General features: G+C 31.7%; 1 protein-coding gene across 25 annotated transcripts in view; it reads left to right on the top strand.

Moving 5' to 3' along the window:
• Window positions 1-22800, top strand: part of LOC131952708 (androglobin) — an 80264-nt gene that overhangs the window by 38534 nt on the left and 18930 nt on the right. For 15 of the 25 annotated variants that reach the window (XM_059315501.1, XM_059315484.1, XM_059315488.1 and 12 more), the window contains 21 exons: window positions 31-124; window positions 383-527; window positions 1714-1764; window positions 3073-3163; window positions 3711-3873; window positions 4174-4237; window positions 6118-6189; window positions 8181-8237; window positions 8513-8545; window positions 9198-9234; window positions 9553-9720; window positions 11294-11450; window positions 11719-11833; window positions 12140-12307; window positions 12581-12722; window positions 13059-13076; window positions 14089-14127; window positions 16313-16345; window positions 18044-18067; window positions 19789-19806; window positions 22326-22349. In XM_059315501.1, the coding sequence (XP_059171484.1) occupies window positions 31-124; window positions 383-527; window positions 1714-1764; window positions 3073-3163; window positions 3711-3873; window positions 4174-4237; window positions 6118-6189; window positions 8181-8237; window positions 8513-8545; window positions 9198-9234; window positions 9553-9720; window positions 11294-11450; window positions 11719-11833; window positions 12140-12307; window positions 12581-12722; window positions 13059-13076; window positions 14089-14127; window positions 16313-16345; window positions 18044-18067; window positions 19789-19806; window positions 22326-22349 (1713 nt within the window). The remainder of the gene's footprint in view (window positions 1-30; window positions 125-382; window positions 528-1713; window positions 1765-3072; window positions 3164-3710; window positions 3874-4173; window positions 4238-6117; window positions 6190-8180; window positions 8238-8512; window positions 8546-9197; window positions 9235-9552; window positions 9721-11293; window positions 11451-11718; window positions 11834-12139; window positions 12308-12580; window positions 12723-13058; window positions 13077-14088; window positions 14128-16312; window positions 16346-18043; window positions 18068-19788; window positions 19807-22325; window positions 22350-22800) is intronic. The other 10 variants (XM_059315504.1, XM_059315506.1, XM_059315507.1 and 7 more) reach the window with 8 other exon arrangements.

The raw sequence follows: 22800 nt of genomic DNA on the forward strand, positions 1-22800 counted from the left end.
CTCTATTTTTTAATGATTTTACCTTTGTAGCTCCGCCTGAACCTCCGAAAGAAATCAGATGTTTAGAGATCTCCTCCCCATTTGTCAACTACAAAGTCAGTCATGTGCCCATCCCTACAGAGACGTAAGTTAATATTCTCTTCACTCCCCAAAGATAAAATATTTTCCCCGTTTCTTATTTCCACTATAACACCAGTTGTGATTGGTTTCTTACTATTGCACGCTACTATCTCCATTGAAATTTTATGTAAGTACTGTATTTGTTGTTTTTTTTTGTAAAATGTACTAAAAACTGATAAAAGTTTTAGTGTTTAACAACATTGATAAATATTGGTAAACAAATTTAAATTTGACTGAATGACTTACTTGAAACTTTTTGTAGACACAGACCAAAATCATCCCTTGAGAGGGGTGGGGGGCGGTCAAGAGTTGAAACAGATAATCCAATAGATGAGAGGGAAGAATACGCCTCCACACCCCCTCCATCTTTGGACTCAGCTGAAATCATTGATGATCCCATGAAAGAGGTGAGCATGCTCATAGACCAGATAAAATTTCCATCTAAAAGTCCTAATTATTTTGTTTATGAAAATTTCTTTCCATTTGTATGTAGCTTCATCATTATAAAAACTAACCTGTATTTAAATATCATTTGTAAATGATTTCTTCACAATTCTTTATGACAAGTTATATGTTGTTTAAATAATTTTATGGTGTAAGCATTTAGCTGGCTAACCACATGTAGCTTGTGAACAATGTACTGATGTTATTTTATTAATGGTATCACTACACAGTTAACCCTCTCTCTGCTTATGACAAGTGTGTCCTAAAATTCTGACCATGTAAAAATGTGATGATTTCTTGTCATAAAATTTGACCACAAAACTGAATGACAAGTTTGTCTTGCTACAGCTACTGTTGTATCAAATGTTTGTGTAATGATGCTTTGTGAATTATTGCATTATACAACCAATAGAATTATAAGACAATTTATATGACACTGGTAAATTAGTATTTCTTAACTGTGTAGGGAACCATATCAGTCCCTGAAAACTGAATTAAGTTTTTTAAAGCTTATTGAATTGTTAATTTATTGAATTAAATTACAAATAAAGGTGGGTAAATTAGGGACATCATAAACACAAACAGCTGAGAAAGGGTTAATGTGTTGGTTGATATTTATTATGGGTTTATATTCCTTCATAAAAAAATCATAAAATAAAATTCGTATTTAGCATAATCAGCAATCACATAGACAACATTAATAAATATTTGAAAACAAATAGAAACATAATAAAACATCTTACCAATCTTGAGATAATATGTCTTGATATTTTTAAAAATGAATTGAACCTATGACTTGAGATTATTTGAAACAATTTATGATAAAGAATTATATTAAATTTACAATAAAACAAAAAAAAATTATTAAGTTGGTAAAAAAAATTAGCAAAAAAGTTTTTAAACTGAGAATAAATTTATTTCACATTCAAAATTTTGTTGAAGGGTTGTGGGATTTTTATTAATTAAAATATACATTTTTTATTTTTAGTTTAGGAAAATTGAGTAAATAAAATTTAAACTCCTTTTTATTTTGTACATTTATTTTGTATCAGCACATATAGTCTAGCACTGTGTCACCTTATTTGCTACATTTCTAGTATCTATTCACCTACATATAAACTTAGCTTTGATTGAATAAAACTTATTTAGGATGAAGAAACAGGAAAATCTGCCAATGTAAAACGCAGGCAGTCGCTGAAGGTAGGGTGGCTTTAATCTGCTATAACCCTGCGTGGTTTGAAACTTAACTCTGTTTGCTTTGCATAGGTAGTCAATATCTCTCCAACTACTCTTCATTTTGAGTTTCAAATTTGGCCAATTGAATATAATATAATTAAATTGTTTTGTTTTATAAAATATATAAAGAAATAAATCATGTTAAAAATTGTTTTTCTTAGCAACCTATAACTTCAATAAAAAGTAGTCATCTAAATTTGAATAGGCACAGGTTTAAAGAATGTTGAAAATAAAATATTAAAATAATGGATATTTATCTGATTTTTTTTAAAAGCATCCAATTAATTATTGCAAAATTTCTAATTGGGTTTTGATCTCTTGAACTCCTGTCATTCTTAATAACTGATTTCAAATGAAAATTCTACCTCTGCTTGCTGAGTGAGCACTAGTTAGGGTTTTGTGCTTCTAATTAACACTTTTCTAAAGGCCTAGACACTATTTCTTTATTAAGTAAAAAAATGTCTGAAATTTCACGAGGATTTTGGTTTTAGATTTCACTCCACCAGTCCCATGTATTCACAATAAATAATGTGATTTAACAAAAAATATCCTCAGATGTAAATTCTGTTAAGACAATGATAATCTTAAATGTTATATGTTAAATAGGTTATCACTTGACCTACTTTTTTCAGGTGTTGCCTTGGTAATAATTGCTGCTGGAAAAAACTTATCCACCTTGTTGTTTATTTACAAAATTGAGCAGTCTTTTCAAAAATATTTATTTTAACTAGTTTAGTCTAGCAAATTCTACAACTAAGCTGATTAAATTATAACAATAAATGTTTAATATTTACCAGATACTATGCATCTGCAGTCCTATATTTCTTCAATAATATTTGTTAATGTTCACTGATTCCATGATTTTAATGAGAAAATGTAGGTAGGGTGAGGGTTGAGTTAGGCTAGTAGAGAATAGCTTATAAAACTGATATAATGCAAAGAGTAGTTGATTGTAATATCAATGTGATTAGGGGATCTATTTAAAAATTATCCCCAAATGTTTAAGAGTTACACAGTGTAGGTTTTTATATATCATATAACATTTGGGATTTTTCACTTGGATTAGCCTCCCTTGTTTTAATCCAAGTAAAATCAAAATTTTAAAGTGTTTGTTCACATCTTGTTGCTGTATAACATTCAAGTATTTAGTCATAGTAGTTCTGCTTTTACTATATTTTTCAGCTTCATTCATGTTTTAAAACAAATTTGCAGAAACCTAGTTTAAATTGATAAATTTGATAAATTTGGATACACATATTTTTAAATCTCTAGAAATTACAGAAAGCAGTAAATAAAGACAAACCTGCTGAAAAAACACAGGAACCAAGATTATCTTTCAAGCAAGATTTGACTAAGTCGAAAGGTAACCGTCTTATGTTTTTAAGTTAGGACGTGTAAAGTCTATTATTCTTTGGCCAAATTTAGTTTTAGCAATTCACTAAAAGCTCCATATTCCACATGTTTAAAAAAATTATCTGTATGAGCATACAATTATTTTAAAATCTATTCTATGTGATAGTAAATCACTGATAAAATGAATATTAATTTGAATTGATGTTTCTCTACTTGTTTCTGATGTTTCTCTACTTGTGCCTGATGTTTCTCTACTTGTGCCTGATGTTTCTGTACTTGTTCCTCAGGTTTCTCTACTTGTTCCTGATGTTTCTCTACTTGTGCCTGATGTTTCTCTACTTGTTCCTGATGTTTCTCTACTTGTTTCTGATGTTTCTCTACTTGTGCCTGATGTTTCTTTACTTGTGTCTGATGTTTCTCTACTTGTTCCTGATGTTTCTCTACTTGTTCCTGATGTTTCTCTACTTGTTCCTGATGTTTCTCTACTTGTGCCTGATGTTTCTCTACTTGTGCCTGATGTTTCTCTACTTGTTCCTGATGTTTCTGCTCTTGTTTAGAAAATATGCAGACAGGGCTGAATGATGTTCCTGCAGGGGGACTCTCAGTCCCAGCCACAGACACCAAACCCTCCCCTGTAATCTCCACCTCTGTGGTCCCTATCAAGGAGCCAGCTTTAAAGAAAGCTTGGATGGACTTTGACACATTCTACAAGTGCTTTAGGTTGGTTACAATTACGTTTTGATTCAGGTCAAATTCTTGGGTGATGTTTTTTATTTTCACCTATGTCAGAGCCAAGTATCTAGGTTACCGGACAAGTAGTTTAAGTGGTTATGAGCTCAGGCAAAATTCTCCCAATTTTTTAAAATGTCCAGTATCCTTTTCCATTAGAAATTCAAATTTAATAATAATAATAACAACATTTTTGAGCATAGTAAAGAAGGAGAAAAATTCTACACATGAAAACTATTTACTAGCTTTATTTATTTTCTAATTTGTTATGTTTTTTAAATTTTTTTCCAGAACTTTGTATATTTTCCACAAGCCCAACACATACCCTTGCAGCAAGGTGTACACAGATTTTAAGGTAAACTTTTTTTATTATGTCAACTTGACACATTTGTTACTAGTTTGAGTGTTAGTTCATTCTAATAATATGTTAAAACAAAACAACAATTAAACTGGAATCTGACCAAAAGTCACAGTGTTTGTATGTCAAAGTCAACTATATCTAGACTTATTACGCTTACAAAATTATTTAAAAACATGGAACAAAGTTTGAAAATTTACAAAAACTATAAATCATATAATTGCAAATAAATGAAAAAGAAAAAAAATGGCTGAAAAATTAAACTGGATTTTCTTTCAAAAGATTTTATAATTCCAAAAAGTTAGATTATTGATTATTCAATGAACCAAAACATAGAATTGCAAACAACTTTCTTGTCACCTCCCAGTTTGTCTACAAATAATGATTAGTCATACACTTATAAAAATAATGGTAGCATTAAAAATTAAATTGTCAACAACAAAATCAAAATTCTGTTGTTCTATTCTACAGAATTTGGTGGTAATTATTTTTAATCATGTAATTTTTAGGTTTTAGTCTTAAAAAATAAATAAACCATACCTAGACGAATTCTTATATTGTTTGAGAGTTTCAACGTTACCTTGTCAAGTTCTAATATTGTGTGAGAAATTCAAACTTACCTAGTTTATTTCTAATATTATGTGACAAAAGTTCTTTTAGACTTGAGTCAAACTGTAGGTTTTTGTATATAGAAGATGCTGCTTGTTTGATCTTAGTTTGTGTGGCCCTAACAACGAGAGTCATTGAATGTTCTAGTTGACCTAATCATTAACTTTCTTGTTAGTTCTTTTAATTTGTTTTTCAAACACCACAGATTAAAAAAAATATATTCAAAACACTTGGGCACTTGTAAGTGAAATAACAACAATGTTTTGAAGGAAAAAAAAAGTATAAGTAAAGTTCCCTTTCTAACCTAATGGTCCATCGGGCAAGTGAAGTAGAGTTCATCTGTTTCTGTGACTTAGGTATATGAAGGGATAGTTTGGTCAGCACTACACCCAGAAGCATTTGCTTTCCTTAACGTGAGTTAGGTACCCATCAGAACTGGGTAGACTCGGGGATGTTAGACTGACTTGAACTTAGATTCAAACTCAACAATTTGTTTGTAAATGTTTTCAATTTTTAGCTGAAACGTTATTTTAGAATTAAAAGTTATGTATAAAGTTGATAATGATAATAATTAAAAAATATTAAAATACTGTTTAAAATATAACTCAAGGAATGTATTAAAGAAATTTTATAATTTAACTTTAATTATGGGTTTTAACTCATCTAAAAATAACATTCTTGCATTTCTTCAGCATTGGGAAAAAATTTCTCTTAGTATTGCTTGTTGTTGTGTGCAAAAAATACATGAATGCCAAGGGCTAAATTAGAATATTGAAAACATTTGATTTTTTATTATATTAATGTTGTGTTCATGTAAATTTGTGAAAATTTCAAATATTAGCGGATGCACACCTAAAATTTTGTAGCGTCAGTGAAAGGTCAGACTGTCCCTGCTTGACAGAATAGATTCAATGTCCTTCCCTGTGCTTTTTAAAACTACTACTTTTACACATAATTTTGTGATTATTCTTGCAAAATAATGTCCTTTTTTAAAAACTGAAAATCATTTTCAAACACATCTAAGTCAGTTGATCAGATTAAGGGCCATCGCTTAATCATATCAAGCAATTTTAGCTGATGACCCCATAGCTTGTCTGCTTTTCACCTGTGATTATTTTCATGAACTCCAAATGTAACCAACTTTATCTTCAGTATCTATCTCCAGCAATATTCATCTCAAAACAAATTTGTATCAATATATTGGATTCAACTAATTGCTTGTTTTATCAAAAGCCTTAAAGAATAACATCTTGTTAAACCATTTTAAGGCAACAGACCATAGCGTGGACAAACCACCCAGCAGCCTACACAAATCTGCCAAAAGCCACCCCAAAGAAGATGTAAGAGTTCTCCAAGCATCCAGTCCTCTAATATTTGGCAACATTTCTCCCACTTACCTGGCCACATTTTTCCTGCTAATGCTGTTCCGGATGGCGCCAGTCCAATTCATACTTTTTTTTCTGTAGCTTTTATTTTTGGCTCGTTAGAAACTTTACAGCACAATAATTTTAAACTATTTTTAAACTTAAAAAACTAGGTCAATTTGTAGTATCTATTTATAATATCTTTATCCTTGATAATACCTCTACTAGTTTAGCATAGTCAGCAGGTAGTAATTTACAATGTTTTAAAAAAGAAACATACTATTCAAAATTATTCAAAATTTATTTAACATAGTCAATCACCTTAAAGTTATCTAGTAGTATTAACAGGTTAAAAAAAACTTAATGATTATTATTATTTTATACTTTGCTTTTAATGCAGGAATTTGCCACTTTAGTTATTCTATTTTGACTAGTAAATTGTTTACGAGGTCTATATTAAGTAAAAAAATTCCTAAAAATGGAATGAACAGTTTTTATCCCTTATGGCTTTGCTAGACTTCTAGATATCCACCTCATGTGGGAATCCAAAGATTTTGAATATCAACACTGCGGGGAAAGAACAAAATTCATTATTGATATGCCCTTGTACTAAAAAAAATGTTCTTTTGTTGTAGACCTACCAACTAGAATGTCAAAATGTTTGCAAAATAATATATTTATATCCCATAGTTTCTTGTAGATGTAACATGACTTCAAATTTCCCCCCAAAATGTAATTTTCTATGAAAGCCAATTTTCTAAACAATATCTAATTAAACAGAATTTTTGCTAGAGTGAACAGAAAAAAAAAACTACCAGAAAAATAAACATTAGGATTACTACAAGTTCCTTTGTTGTTTTTTTTTTTAATTACCTAAACAAAGTGCTGTTAGTAAATAGTGAAAGTTGACCAATATATATATAACATTCATGTTATAAAATATTAAGATCACAATAATCAAGTATGCTTTAAAAATTAAAAGACCAACTTTAGATCTATATCAAATAAATTAAAAAACAATTGCAAAAAAAATAATTTAAGTTCAGCAATATGTGAAAATTTGGTTCATTTCTATTATTGATAAACACTGAGGTAAAGCCAAATGTTTTCCTACTGATGATTGAACTTTGAACTTGCTTTGGACTGCTATACACGCTGAACCTAATTATAGACTTGCCAGGTTTTTCTACCTTTTAACTTGGTCCCACCTTAACATTTTTCAATGACTTGCTTAAATTCTTTACCATCTTGAAATGTCAACCTGCAAAATATTAGAGTGAAGACAAACATAAACCTGTTTTGTATTTCAGATTAAACTGGTTTATTAAACTAGATATTAAACAAGAATAACACATTTATTTATTAAAAATAGATTACATTTTTTTTTGTTACTATATATATTATTTAACTTTATTTTATACTAATTTATAATAAATCTACTATTAGCATTTAAAAAGAGCAATATTTTCAAATGTGGTTCTTAGTAATATAAGCCATTTTTTTTTCTACTCGCTAATCTTTGATAATAGGTTTAAAACTTTACATTTGTTGAAACAGTAGGCCTTAGCCTAGATTAGAGAAAATTATTTTACTTATTGGTAGAGTTAAGTTATTTAAAAAAATTAAGTATTTGAATTGAAGATTATACAAATTAAAGGATTGTTGTGTTTTTATGATACAAAATTGTTACTCTTTTTTAATTCCTTAATTAGTCTCGTTATATAACTCTTTTCAACTGAAAACAAAAAAACAGGTCAAAACACAGTTTTATTAAGCTCCCATAAATTCGCAGCTTATAAATCTTCCAGTATCTCTATAATTTCTATGTGATTCAGATACAAAAGTTGTGTATGTCAACATAATACTTATTTGTTGTGTATTAAAATAATACTTGTTTGTTGTGTATGTTAACATAATACTAATTTGTTGTGTATGTTAGCTTAATACTAATTTGTTGTTCTTTTCAGATAATGGCTCCCGCCACTCCGTCTCATAACAAACTAGACAAAAAAACTGCTGCTAGTGTGAGTCACCATTGACATTTGTCAAGAATAATTTTTTAATAGGAATCATGTTACCAAATTTAATTTGAGAAACAGTATTTATTTGAGAAATTGTTGTTAAAACATTTTTTTCAAGAATGAATAAACTCCGTAAGTTTTCAATTAGGGAAAAAACAGTTGATGCACACAAAAAAATTAAAATGCTTTTGTTTTCAATTAATATACTCTTCAATTGAAACAAGAGAAGCCATTAAATATTTAACTTGAAAATACTTTTTTCTGACTTAAATTTATAGAGTTCGGTGGATTTGGATGAAATTCAAACTTTTGTGAGTGGGAAGACAATTTTGTTTTTGACTCTTTTCACAAACGAGTAGATGTATTGATGAGTGCTCACATTAATTTCACAAAACTGGCTGCTTCATTTAGTACTCACAGTTTGGTGTGGATTATGTTTTTTTTTTAATTAATGAGGAAAATTTATTTTAAGAATGGGTTTTTGTTTCAGATTATACCTAGACTACAAGTCGAGGATGTACTAGTTATTTAGTCGCTTCTTAGATCCAGCCTTTTCAAAACTTTAACAAATCACCCAAAGACCTAACTTTAATTTGGTTTTCTTTTACTACATTTTTTTGAAAATCAGGAGCAATTTTTTAGTTTCATGTATGTTTTAAAAATTAAAAACAAAATTATAGTGAAAAAAAGACAAATTTAATAAGAAACTATAAAAACTGAAACATTTTGTTTTTAATTTTTCTATAAAGTTACTTTGCATCCAACAATTATTTTATTTAGCAAAATGGAGTTTGGAACTAGATCTGTATGCTTTAATAATCTTCTAAGCCTACTAGTTTAAAACAAATAAAAATAATTAACTGCAACATATCACTACATTTCAACAGGATGGTGCTTGACATAATTATAAATAACCTATTGGTGCATTTTGAAATTTTGTTTGACTTTCTTGTTTTCTTTCAGGGATCTCCATCAGATACCTCTGCACCATTGTATCTTTGTATCCTTTTTTTAAACACACAGCACGAACTTAATAATAAATAAATCAGTTTTATAAAACTTGAGTTAACGATAAAAATATACTTAACAAAGATAAACACTATGCTGGTTTTTTTAAAGTTTTTAAACAAAAGCACACTTAAAAAAAGAAATTGATATAAAGATACATATTTATTAAAATTTTATTAACCAAATCAATAAGCTCATGAGGGGCAATATTATTTCCATTCACTTTAACTCAGCTGAGTGCTCTTGAATGTTTGTATATTTTTTTAGTTAAAGAAAATGTGCCATAACATTTTTCCTTAACCTGAGTTAGTTGTTGATAATTTGAACTCGACAGACATCATAGTGTCCTACACAGTTGTACCAAGGTGGTTTGATCCTGTTGTCCACAGCATAGATGAAAAGAAATTTTCCATTTCCAAATCTACGAAGGAAAATGACAAGTTGGAGAGGGAGTTAACCAACATATCTACAAGCTTTGGTGAGACATTGGAAACTTTTGTGTCTCAGGGGGTAGGGGTCAGTGAAGTCTGCTTGCTAGGGGTCAGTGATATCTGCTTGCTAGGGGTCAGTGATGGTTGCTGGCTAGGGGTCAGTGATGTCTGCTTGCTAGGGGTCAGTGATGTCTGCTTGCTAGGGGTCAGGGATGGTTGCTGGCTAGGGGTCAGTGATGTCTGCTTGCTAGGGGTCAGTGATGTCTGCTTGCTAGGGGTCAGGGATGTCTGCTTGCTAGGGGTCAGGGATGTCTGCTTGCTAGGGGTCAGGGATGTCTGCTTGCTAGGGATCAGGGATGTTTGCTTGCTAGGGGTCATGGATGGTTGCTTGCTAGGGGTCAGGGATGGTTGCTTGCTAGGGATCAGGGATGTCTGCTTGCTAGGGGTCAGTGATGTTAGCTTGCTAGGGGTCAGTGATGTCTGCTTGCTAGGGGTCAGTGATGTCTGCTTGCTAGGGGTCAGTGATGTCTGCTTGCTAGGGGTCAGTGATGTCTGCTTGCTAGGGGTCAGGGATGTCTGCTTGCTAGGGGTCAGGGATGGTTGCTGGCTAGCGGTCAGTGATGTCTGCTTGCTAGGGGTCAGTGATGTTAGCTTGCTAGGGGTCAGTGATGTCTGCTTGCTAGGGGTCAGTGATGTCTGCTTGCTAGGGGCCAGTGATGTCTGCTTGCTAGGGGTCAGTGATGTCTGCTTGCTAGGGATCAGTGATGTCTGCTTGCTAGGGGTCAGTGATGTCTGCTTGCTAGGGGTCAGTGATGTCTGCTTGCTAGGGGTCAGTGATGTCTGCTTGCTAGGGGTCAGTGATGTCTGCTTGCTAGGGGTCAGTGATGTCTGCTTGCTAGGGGTCAGGGATGGTTGCTGGCTAGCGGTCAGTGATGTCTGCTTGCTAGGGGTCAGTGATGTTAGCTTGCTAGGGGTCAGGGATGGTTGCTTGCTAGGGGTCAGTGATGTCTGCTTGCTAGGGGTCAGTGATGTCTGCTTGCTAGGGGTCAGGGATGGTTGCTGGCTAGGGGTCAGGGATGTCTGCTTGCTAGGGGTCAGTGATGTCTGCTTGCTAGGGGTCAGTGATGTTAGCTTGCTAGGGGTCAGGGATGGTTGCTTGCTAGGGGTCAGTGATGTCTGCTTGCTAGGGGTCAGTGATGTCTGCTTGCTAGGGGTCAGGGATGGTTGCTGGCTAGCGGTCAGTGATGTTTGCTTGCTAGGGGTCAGTGATATCTGCTACATGAGTGTTTTACTAGATTCTGTGAGATTTTCTACATCACTAGTGCTTGCTAGGGGTCAGTGTTGCTTATTGAGCATCATTTACAGCTATAGTGGAAAAAATAATGTGTACCACCTGTGGTTTACTGTGTTTTGATATGGTAACGTACTGCACAAAATTATTGTTTGTTGGAGAATTAGAGGTGGCTTAACAAATTAAACAGTTTAACCTGTCATTTGAAAATTTTATGTAATGAAACATATAGTTATAAACTGTTTTTGAAGACAATTTTAGCACCAAAGATTTACTTCTTCATAAATAAAATGTGTAATGTTGACCCCCTGGTTCTCACTGTTGTGCAGGAGACTCCAACTACCTGGATCACAAGAACCCCACCCCGATAACGCCAGGATCACTGGTGGCTGAACCCTACTCATGGAAGAGTCTGGTCACAGGTCAGCCTGTCTTGAGACTGAGAACCACTGGCACCAAGGCAGCGGTGCTTAGCTTGCCACCAGGGTAAGACAACTCTAATTTTAAACTATTTTTTAATACTTAATAGTTAATATAAAAAATGTATCTTATTAAAATGTTACGTAAAAATTAAAATATTGTTCGTTCATCTGTGATAAATAGATATGAGTTTATTTTTATTTTTTATTATTATTATTACTTTAAATTCAAATGCTGGCAAAATAATTTTTAAACAATTATGAAAAATACTGTTAACATTGATGAATGTAAAAGTGTATTTATTGTGTGTTTAAGTTGCTTGTCTTTGTTCCAGCCGCCATGTGCTAAGGCTGCTAACATCTTCCCAGCTGGGGCACCATCTACACCTGTGTTCCACTGCCAACTTTAGCCTGGGAGATGAAGAAACCATTATGCCATTGCTCACTAATGTAAGACGCCATGTGCACTCAGGTTGAGCTGTCAGATACACATATATATATATATATATATATATATATATATATATATATATATATATATATATATATATATATATATATATATATATATATATATATATATATATATATATATATATATATGTGTGTGTGTGTGTGTGTGTGTAGATAAAGATTTTAGATATATAGATGTATTAATGTATAGACTTAGAGATGTATAAACATATAGATATAGATAGATATAGATATATCTTATTTAATATTGATTTAATGTACTATTTGCCTGGAACATTTCAGGAGAGCTGTCGCTTTAAGGAGAATGCCTTAGCCATTATCACTAGTTTGGGAAAATGCATCCAAGTTTTCTCTGACCCAGAACAGTTTAAAGCAGCATGGAGTGTTTTTATAAATAACCACTGCCCTTATATTCACATCAAGCAAATGTCCAAAGTCCAACATTTTCAGGTTTGTCAAGGCGTTTGCTTTATTTGATTCCATATCTAAGGTTGACAAACTACACCCTGTCACTAGACATACAGTAACTTACACTATATTTCAATTGTAGTTTAATGTTTAGCTTGATATAAGCAAAAATGTTAACAAATTATCTTTGCACATATTCAATCAATTCTTGTATCAGTTGACAAATGTAAAAGTTTACAAACTATCTTTGTAGGTATTCAGTGAGTTCTTGTATATCATTGGCAAATATAAAATGTAAACAAATTATCTCTGCAGATATTCAACGAGTCCTTGTATCTGTTACTGCGTCGAGTCCTGCGGGACATCATTAACCCAGAGATTGCGTATGCTTGGCGCTGTTTTCTATATGACGCCATCACTCCCAATATCTTGAGTCTGCCAACAGCCAGCAGACCTGGTAAGTCATTTGTAAAAAAAAAATCATCCATTTTCTAATTACTGATTTTTTAATAGCAACATCTTTGTTTGAAAATTTTGACAATAACTGTTGCTAATTAAGATTTTACTTTTAAAATTTTTTTTAAAAATATGTTCTTGTTTAAATTAATTTATAATGCCTAAATTAAGTTAATATTCCATTTTCTATGTGCTAGATGTAAAATGTAGATTTACCAGATTTATAAAAATGGTTTAATAGACTAGTTAGCTGCAAATTCCTATCTTCTGTAGTCCTATGTATTTGTACCATAAAATTCTGGCTAACATTGCTTATTTTCTCTCTGGAACACATTAGCTGAAAAACTGCAATCTGGTATGAGCATTATTTGTTTGATGAATTAACCATTTGTCTAATTGTTTGTTATTAATATATCCTATATTAATTTGATTGGTTTTGACTAATTACATGATCTTGTACTGTTGTGAGAAACTAAGTTACTGTAATATCTTTGTTCTCTACGTATTGAACATAGAGATGAATTCATTTTTATTTTAAAATGTAAGATAAACTGAATTACTATTTTAAACAAGGAAAGGCAATGCAAAAAAGTACTTAAGTGCATTTTAGAAATATTGATTTTTTTAATCACTTTATGTTGAAATATACATTGAAGCAAGCCATTGGACTGCTAAGAAACCAAGGTTATCAATAGGGTACATTGGGAGTAGTCACATAATGTGCAGATATTCACTTTTTTCAAACCTTGTAACTTATGTAAATTTTCAAATATTAAGTATGGCACAAACCGTTTTTTTTTAACTTAATTAAATCCATGGCTAATATTCAAATATAAATTTAGATAAACAACTTATAATCTTTTGACTGTTGTAAGTTAAGAGTTAATACTTTATTTTATTTAATTTTCACTCACCTTAAGCTTAAAGCTTATTACATTTTATTGATCAAGACTACATTTTGATTCTATAGATAACTATTTATTTTCCATATTATGTTTCATTCTAAAGTTGTGATAATTCTGCAGTGTGAGTGTGCACTGTTTGACCACATATGATATTTTACAGAGAATACATTATTTTTCTGTTGTGATTCTAACAACACTCATCTATTTTTACAGATAATCCAGATATTGTTAAATAAAATATGTATGTCTTCTATTCTAATTTATCTGCTTAGTATCTGTTACATGTTTTATAATAAATAAATAATAACATGTTTTGCCATTTAATTGTTTTTTCACAAAAACTACTCTGATCACTATTGAATATGCTATCTTTTGTTATTAGAAATTTGCCAACACAGCATTTTAAAATGAAATCGTTATCATTATTGATCACTCTGCATTCCAATTCTTTCCATCCCACAGACAAAGCTAGTCCGACATCATCTGTTAATCAGGAAAGAGGTTTTAAAACAATTTTAATTTTTTTTTTTGTTTCCTTAAAGTTTGTTTGTATAGTTTTTTTTTATGGTTTACTGGTAGTTGTGTGAGAGTTGAACACATTTTTTGTTTAAACTGTACTTGAAATCCCGGAATGTTTCTTTCAGCTATTAGGGTTAACGTTAGGGTATGATGTTTAGCCAAAATTCTGAAAATAATAGGCCAAATGACAAGCTCTATTAAGTAAAAGTCAAAGATTTAGCTGTAGATGTTTGACAGAGTAACTACTTTCTCTCAGACTTCTAATGCCTAGCATAAGCCCTTACTTTGGTATTCATCAGATTCACTGCTGGTCTATCTTAACTAACCTTTAAAAAAATCGTCACCAGGAACACAAATTTACTTTTAATATCTGTTACTCTTTTTTTTTATTTTCTGCTCTACATTTTAAAAAATTGTTTTCTTCAATGTTAAAAAAAAAAAAAATTACATACTTTTGGTGCTGAATTTTTAAAATATATTTTGGGGAGGGGGGGGGGCACATTGTTTTATTTTTAAATGTATGGTTTTTTTTGGTACTTTCTGCTGTATTTGTTTTTTAGTTAACTTTATATAGCTGTGCTAACATGACTTCATCATCATTCTGTATGGGGTGTAAATGTATAATACAATATCTTGTGATAATTCCCATGGGGAAAATATATCATTTAAACAAGTAATTGTGGTCATTGTAAATCTTTTATGCTAGCTTTTACTGTTCAATCAGCCTTTTATACAAAAAGCTTGGAATTAGGTCAGTTCTATCAAAGAAGAATAATGGAATGTAGTAGATGATATAAAATTCTCTATTAGACCCAGTGATCTTTGCAGTAGAGTTGCTCTGTTTTTCTTACCCTGGTTCAAGATAACTCACTACAAATACAAATTGTTTGATATAAGAACTTAAGAACTGTCCAATTAATTTTTTTATGACTCACTACAAATACAAATAGTTTTTATATAAGAACTGTCCAATTAATTTTTTTATGACTCACTACAAATACAAATAGTTTTATATAAGAACTGTCCAATTAATTTTTTTATTTGCAAATAATACATCCTCCCCTTCTGGCCCAAAGTAAACACCTAGATCTTTCTATTCATTTGTGCTATTTCTTCTACCTTTGAAGCACATTCTTTTAAATTTGGATCTTTTGATAGGTTATTACATTATTTCTGAATTAGTTTTTAGCTTAGTTTTACATCAGTTTCTTTTGTATATTTTCACTTCAAGTTGTCATTTTTACTTATCTAAACTGACAGAGCATAGTTTATCTGTAAATGGTAGATAGTTAAAGAGCTATAGGCCCTACCTATTACCTGGCTTGTTAAGTTGTATGGGGAAGTCTCTGTTACTGGACATGTTCTAGGGCTGCAGAAAATTTTACTGTGTGCAAACACTAGTTGGTAGTTTTTGTCCAATCAAACAGCTCTGTTCACATCAGCTGAAGTTTTTTGTCCAATCAAACAGCTCTGTTCACATCAGCTGAAGTGTTTTGTCCAATCAAACAGCTCTGTTCACATCAGCTGAAGTGTTTTGTCCAATCAAACAGCTCTGTTCACATCAGCTGAAGTGTTTTGTCCAATCAAACAGCTCTGTTCACATCAGCTGAAGTGTTTTGTCCAATCAAACAGCTCTGTTCACATCAGCTGAAGTTTTTTGTCCAATCAAACAGCTCTGTTCACATCAGCTGAAGTGTTTTGTCCAATCAAACAGCTCTGTTCACATCAGCTGAAGTGTTTTGTCCAATCAAACAGCTCTGTTCACATCAGCTGAAGTGTTTTGTCCAATCAAACAGCTCTGTTCACATCAGCTGAAGTGTTTTGTCCAATCAAACAGCTCTGTTCACATCAGCTGAAGTGTTTTGTCCAATCAAACAGCTCTGTTCACACCAGCTGAAGTGTTTTGTCCAATCAAACAGCTCTGTTCACATCAGCTGAAGTGTTTTGTCCAATCAAACAGCTCAACACTAGCTGGTAGTTTTTGCTCAATCAAACAGATTTATTTTCATAAACATTTAAACATTTAAATAGGCCTACATGTTTACTAAATCTTGTTTCAAACGTCTTCACCACCTTTAACAAAACTGTTTAACAAATGTTATGATGTCATTGTTAAAACTTTTTGTTTTTTTGGGCATCTGTTGATCAAAGTTTTGTCTATTTTTAGCTCCTGGAGAAGATTTCAAATCGACAGCTTCTGGTACTGTTTGTGGTTGATTTATTTTCTTTTCTGATTATTTTTTCTGTTTGTTTACTAAGATCTTAAACCGTAAATTAAAATAGATAATCTTTCTTTAAAATAGTTGTTTTGAAAAAAAAAAAAAATCCTACTTTTCCTTGATGTATGAAGTATAGAGAAGTTAGTATTTGATTATTTCTTAAGTTAAATATATATTTCTGTGTAAACAATTTGCTTCCCCTGAGCCCCACTCTTTTATCTACAGTTTTTAAAAAATTGCTCACAGTAGGGATTTCAGGTTTTTGTTTTCCTTAATATTTCTATATTAAGTACTTGGTGAAAGGGAATCGTGGTATAATAATAATGAGAGCTAAAGTCACAGTTTTCTTTACCATGATGCCTTGATGGATTTAAAACACAACACTGTATAAATCTTGAACAAAACAAAAGCTAGATATGAACAATCTGATTCTGGGAAAGTGATTTGTTATTTTTTTAGTTTTATAAAAGTTATATTTATGGTTTAGGCCACTGTCTCTATTTTTTTTTCATTTTTTATTCAAATTCTGTGGACACATTTTTTTACAGCATTGCAGAGCAGACAATCTATTGGAGGTATGTCTGCTCTTGTTAGTTTGTTATTTTAGTAAGAGGTTGGTCACCTGGGTCCAGAGTTTCTTCCAGGCATCTCTTCGGGGGGGGGGGGGGGGGGGGGGGGCCTCCGAAAAATTTTTAACGCCCCCCGAACGAAATGAAATTTACATAATTTATATAGAAAATATATACTTTTAACAGTGTCCGCCCCCCGAAGCAAGTCTAACCCCCCCCCGAGAATTTCAAGCGCCCTTTCCCCCCCTAACCCCCCCCCCCTCCCCCTGGAGAAAAAAGTCTGGTAGAAACACTGCCTGGGTCATTGACTTCTCAATTGAACTCAAGTACTGTAAAATATTTGTATTAGTTCTAACAAATAGATACATAATTTGTTATAAACTTTTACTTGAATGTTTTTTCGTACATTTTAATTCATGTTCCTTTCATTCTTTGACAATATTTGTCATTTTCCATAAAAAAAATGTAAAATTTTCCATAGCAAAATAATGAAAATATCCAGAAATTATTGTTACTTAAACTGTCTTGTTTTTTTTATCTTAATTAATTATTTTTTTTAGAGGATTATTGTAGAATGTCCCTGTCCACCCAGCTTTGATGGGTACCTAACTCATGTTAGGGAAAGTAAAGGTGGCTGGGCATAGTGCTGACCAAAAACATAAAGTTTTTAAATAAAATTTAATAAAAGTGGCAAGACTGCCATTGTATAATACTCATTTGTTTTGAATCGACACAATCACATTTTCTATGTAATTTAAATCCCTTGATGATGTGTTTCATGTAATTTTCTTCTCATTTCTCCAACTATGGCAATGTTATTCTACTTTTTTGAAAGAGGTAATAAAACTGGATAGATTTTTCTATAATCTTGTCCTAACAGCACCTCATACAGTCTACCATCTTTCAGCAGCCATTTTTTGTTGGCATTTAGCCAGGTGCTGATAGAGAAGTGCTGTCTTTCAAATTCTCTAGCAGTTTTTCTCAATACCTTGAGGTTTTCAAATAAATTGTAACATCTATCTATCTTCCACTTAGGTCTAATTTATGCTGAAATAGAATTTTACTAAAAGATAACATAATTATTAATTGATGGAATTATATTTATTGCAGGGGGAGCTAGAAGAAGTACTACATGTATGTTTGAATTTTTCAAGCACTTTAAATGTTTATTTTTTGTTTTAAAGGTTTTGATTTGATTTTACTGTTCTTTAATTTTGTTTTATATCTACTGAAACTTTGTAACTGTCTTGCGTTGAGACAGGTCATGTCTTGTGTTGAGACAGGTCATGTCTTGTGTTGAGACAGGTCATGTCTTGTATTGAGACAGGTCATGTCTTGTGTTGAGACAGGTCATGTCTTGTGTTATAAAAGGCCTTAGCGTAATTGACTTAAATCTTTGGTTAACTTATAGACATTTGCTGTACTTTTATATAAATATGTACACAATAATTATTTATATTATTGTTATGTTGATAAGTTTTAAAAGTTCAGACCAGCTTTATATTTTCCCACGTTTTCTTTAACTTGCTTTCTCTGTGTCTGTGTTTCTGTGTTTGTTTGTCTTTCCAATCAAATCTTGCGATCGAAATTTCTGGCACTTCCCAGTTAGCTAGCGCGCTGAAATTTTCAGGGAAGCTTTCTTTTGGATGACCATAGAATATGCAATTGTTATTATTACTAAATTGATCAATGGAAACATTTTATTGAGCATTTTAGACCGCTATATAATCTATATATATAATTCTCCTCTGCGAGCCATTAGAAAAAAAACCAGCGACGCGTACCTCGCGCGCAGTGAAGCGAACGATCCCACGTTGCCACAGGCTTAGGGGCAGATAATTTACTTTAAACCGAGTTTAAACTTACAGGATGTAGGCCAGTTTGGGGGAGACGATATGGTCGAGTGGTTGGGCACACGATTGCTATCCCACTCGACACGGGTTCAAATCTATGTGTTCTAGTCAGTAACGTAATTCACACAACGATTTTTTTTCGAGTTGTCTTTTTACGAGTTGTCTTTTTACGAGTTGTCTTCGTTTACCCAAAAAAAAAGTGAAAAGATAAAATCGATAGCAAGATTTTAATGCAAACAAACAGACAAAGACTAAAAAGTAGAAAATAATAATCATTAAAAAAGTTTTAAAAAACCCACGTTTTCTGATTGAACTAAAAAGTAGAAAATAAATACTATACATCACAATAATGCAAGCGATCACTCTACTATAAGCGATCAAAAACGTGGGGCGCCGTGATTTTCTTACAGTTTCTAATACTGTTGACTCTCTACATGCTCCCTAATAAAAGTCAATAGTATTATCTAATCAATAGTAATATAACTTTTACTTCGGCGCCCCACGTTTTTGATCGCTTATAGTAGAGTGATCGCTTGCATTATTGTGATGTATAGTATTTATTTTCTACTTTTTAGTTCAATCAGAAAACGTGGGTTTTTTAAAACTTTTTTAATGATTATTATTTGCTGTACACATGTACATTAGGGAAGGACATGGCCAGCCAATAGGGCGCTAGACTGCCAACCCAAAAGTCTCAAGTTTGAATCTGGGTTCAAGCCAGTAGAACGTCTCTGAGTCCGTCCAGCTCTGATTAGTACTTAACACATGTTGGGGAAAATAAAGGCGGGTGGGCATAGTGCTGACCACACTATTCCTTTATATGTAGAGGTCATAGAAACAGGTGAACTCTACTTCACTTGCATCAAGGACAAAAAAAGGTTCAAAAGGAAACTTTATGTGTACGTTAACACCACTTTTGAATATAGAAACACAAGAACCATTTAAAATTATTAATTTAGTGTTTTTCAAAGCAAATGTCAATGTTTCTATTCCTCTAAATAGATAAAGAAAAAAATGAAGGTATGTGCCAGTTTGAACAAAGATTTTTCTCTGCCTTTATTCTGTTTGGTTTTGGGTGCATATTACGATTATATCCATCCCCAGATTTTTTTAAGATAAAAAAAAAAAATTCTTTATTTTAATGACAATATCTTGTATTTTTATTTATAAAATTACTTGTTCTTGATTCTAATATGTTTTTGTAATCGTGAAATCACTTTTTTTTATGTTGTAAAATATTTTTTTTGTTTAGATTTTGATTAATTTAAATTTAACATTAAATTATCTGTTTGACCTGAATGGACCTACAGTCAAGTTTTATTCTACACACAAAGACAAGTCAGGAGTTGAGTAGTCACTCGTCAAGTCCAGATTTTTAAACTGCTTGTCTTCCTGTTATTATCGCCTAGAGGTTGATTTGAAAAACTTGTTACATAAATGTAAAGAATATTTTTACACAATCTTGAACTTTTAAAATCTGTATGTAACCTTCTCTCACAGAGAATCAGGCTGAAAACAAACCAGGTATTATCACATGTTGATGTTCAGACCTTTAAAAAAATGCTCAGATTTTGTTTATTTTTTACTTAGTTCATGTTTTATGATAATTTTTTTAAAGAATACATGTTAAGTTTGTAGATTTAATAAAATATCAAAATACTTAAACAGCTTCTTTCAAAGAATGTATTTTGATTACCTAGTGAATATAAATATACTAATTTAAGTCAGGGGTTATATTTTTAAAAATGTTTTTAAAATACCAAACATGTGTAATTAAAAAGAAATAATTATTTATTAGAAAAATAGATGAATTTTGATGTTAAAAAATTTATGATTTCTCCCTTCTTGTGTTCATGTTTGGCAGTTGTTTATGTTAATCTCAATTATATGGGTGAGGGAGATCTTGATTTTTACTTTCTCATATATACGAAGTATAGAGAAAGTCTTGTAATCGTGCAAAAAAAAAATAGAGATTTTTTTACACCTCCCTGTGTTGGAAAAACATAGTTTTGCAATCTAGTCCATATGTCTGTGTGTGTGTATGTGTGTGTGTCTGTAAACACGATAACTTGAGTACCGTTACAGGTAGGTTGATGAAATTTCATACATAAGTATTATATCAAAATAGTAGATCTGTATCAACTTTGAGCGATTTCCGATAACCGGAAGTGGAATTTTATCTACTTTGAATTTTTCAAAAACCTATAACTTGAGTACCATTTCAGACGAGCCGGCCCGCGGCATAACATACGCCGCTATTTAGTTGTTTCTAATTTTCAATAATTCATAATTTGTGAATTCGACAGTACCAACGCTGACACTGAAAATATTTCTTTAAAACACTATAAGTAGCTCGTTAAGGACCATAACCCCCCCCCCTTCCTTCCCCCCCCCCCCCCTCCCCCCCTACGTTTAAAATTGTTGGCTCTGCTTGTAAACATTTAGAGTGAACACAGCTCACTAAAACCATGTAGGGGTGGGGAGGTAGGGAGAGCGTTTGCAGCTTGTTTCTAACGGCTCGAAGAAGAGAATTATATATATAGATAGATAAATGAAATTTCACATGTAAGTAAAAGATCTAATTCTCTACCTTCTATCAAATTTTGAGTAATTTCCGTTGACCGGAAGTAGTAATTTACACTATTTCCGATTTCTCAAAATACGCATGTGAATTTATAAAGTACTAATAATATTCTGCACCATTATGCACATTTCACTTGGCGTTCACTTGGTGTGCAATAGTTTTTTCTACGAGATTCTATTCTATTTTTAAAAGTTTAAGTATTTAAAATGGATTAAAAATCATGTCTATATCCCGAGTGGCCATTTTCTGTTGTTTTATATAAGAATATTCGAGAAAGGGTTCTAAATATAGGATTATTATTGAAAAGTAGATTACTTTCACTTAAAAATAAACCTTTCTAAATAGGAAAAATAATATATGATTTTAAAAAAAATTCAAATTAAAAACATATGTATATGTTTTAATATTGAAAAAAATAAACCATGCATAAACTTCTTTGTTCTCAAAAAAGAAAAAAATTTGGGGTAGGTTGATGTCATATTAAGATGTCATTTATTGAAGGCCCCCCCCCCCCCCCCAGTTGACTTATTTGTTGATGATATATTTGATGTTCCTATACATTTATTTTCTGGTAACATTGGTGCAAGATTGAATATATTTATTTAAATTATTTTAATAGATATGGAAAGAAGAAATACAACACGTATGTATTTGAGTTTTGTTAAGTCTGTGCTTGATTATCTTTTAGTGGATTCGTTTTTAAGTTTACCACTTTCAAATTTATGTGATTGTTCTTCTGGAACTTTCTTGACATGTTGTCAATTTTGATTTGAGTACTAATTGTAAGGGTGAGGGAGGTGAAATTCATTTATAAAGTATGATGTCATTTATTGATGACCCCCCCCCCCCCCCCCAGTTGACTTATTTGTTGATGATATATTTGATGTTCCTGTACATTTATAATCTGGTAATATTGGTTCAAGATTGAATATATTTATTTAAATTATTTTAACAGATATGGAAAGAAGAAATACAACATGTATGTAGTTGAGTTTTGTTAAGTCTGTGCTTGATTATCTTTTAGTGGATTCGTTTTTAAGTTTACCACTTTCAAATTTATGTGATTGTTCATCTGGAACTTTCTTGACATGTTTTCAATTTTGATTTGAGCACCAATTGTTATTGTCAATTGAATAACAAATTGTATTCATGGTATAGTGTTTACTGTCTTATCAGTACCTTAGTTTTTTACTATTCTATTTATATATAAAATTCAAACATTTTAAAGTGTTTTCATTGTTTGATACAAATTAATAAGTTACATGTTATTGTAAGTATTAAGTTGGTCTTGTAATACTTGATTTATTAGCCTCATTTCTCATGTTTTTTTACTGCTATAAAAAACATATTTATGGTGGACAAGCTACATGAATCTCCTCAAAATATTTATCAGCAGGCTTAGAACAAAATATTTCCCTTTATTATTTTGT

This window comes from Physella acuta, unplaced genomic scaffold (assembly GCF_028476545.2).
Source record: "Physella acuta isolate Inbredline_101_S28 unplaced genomic scaffold, ASM2847654v3 ptg000889l, whole genome shotgun sequence".
NCBI lineage: Eukaryota > Metazoa > Mollusca > Gastropoda > Physidae > Physella > Physella acuta.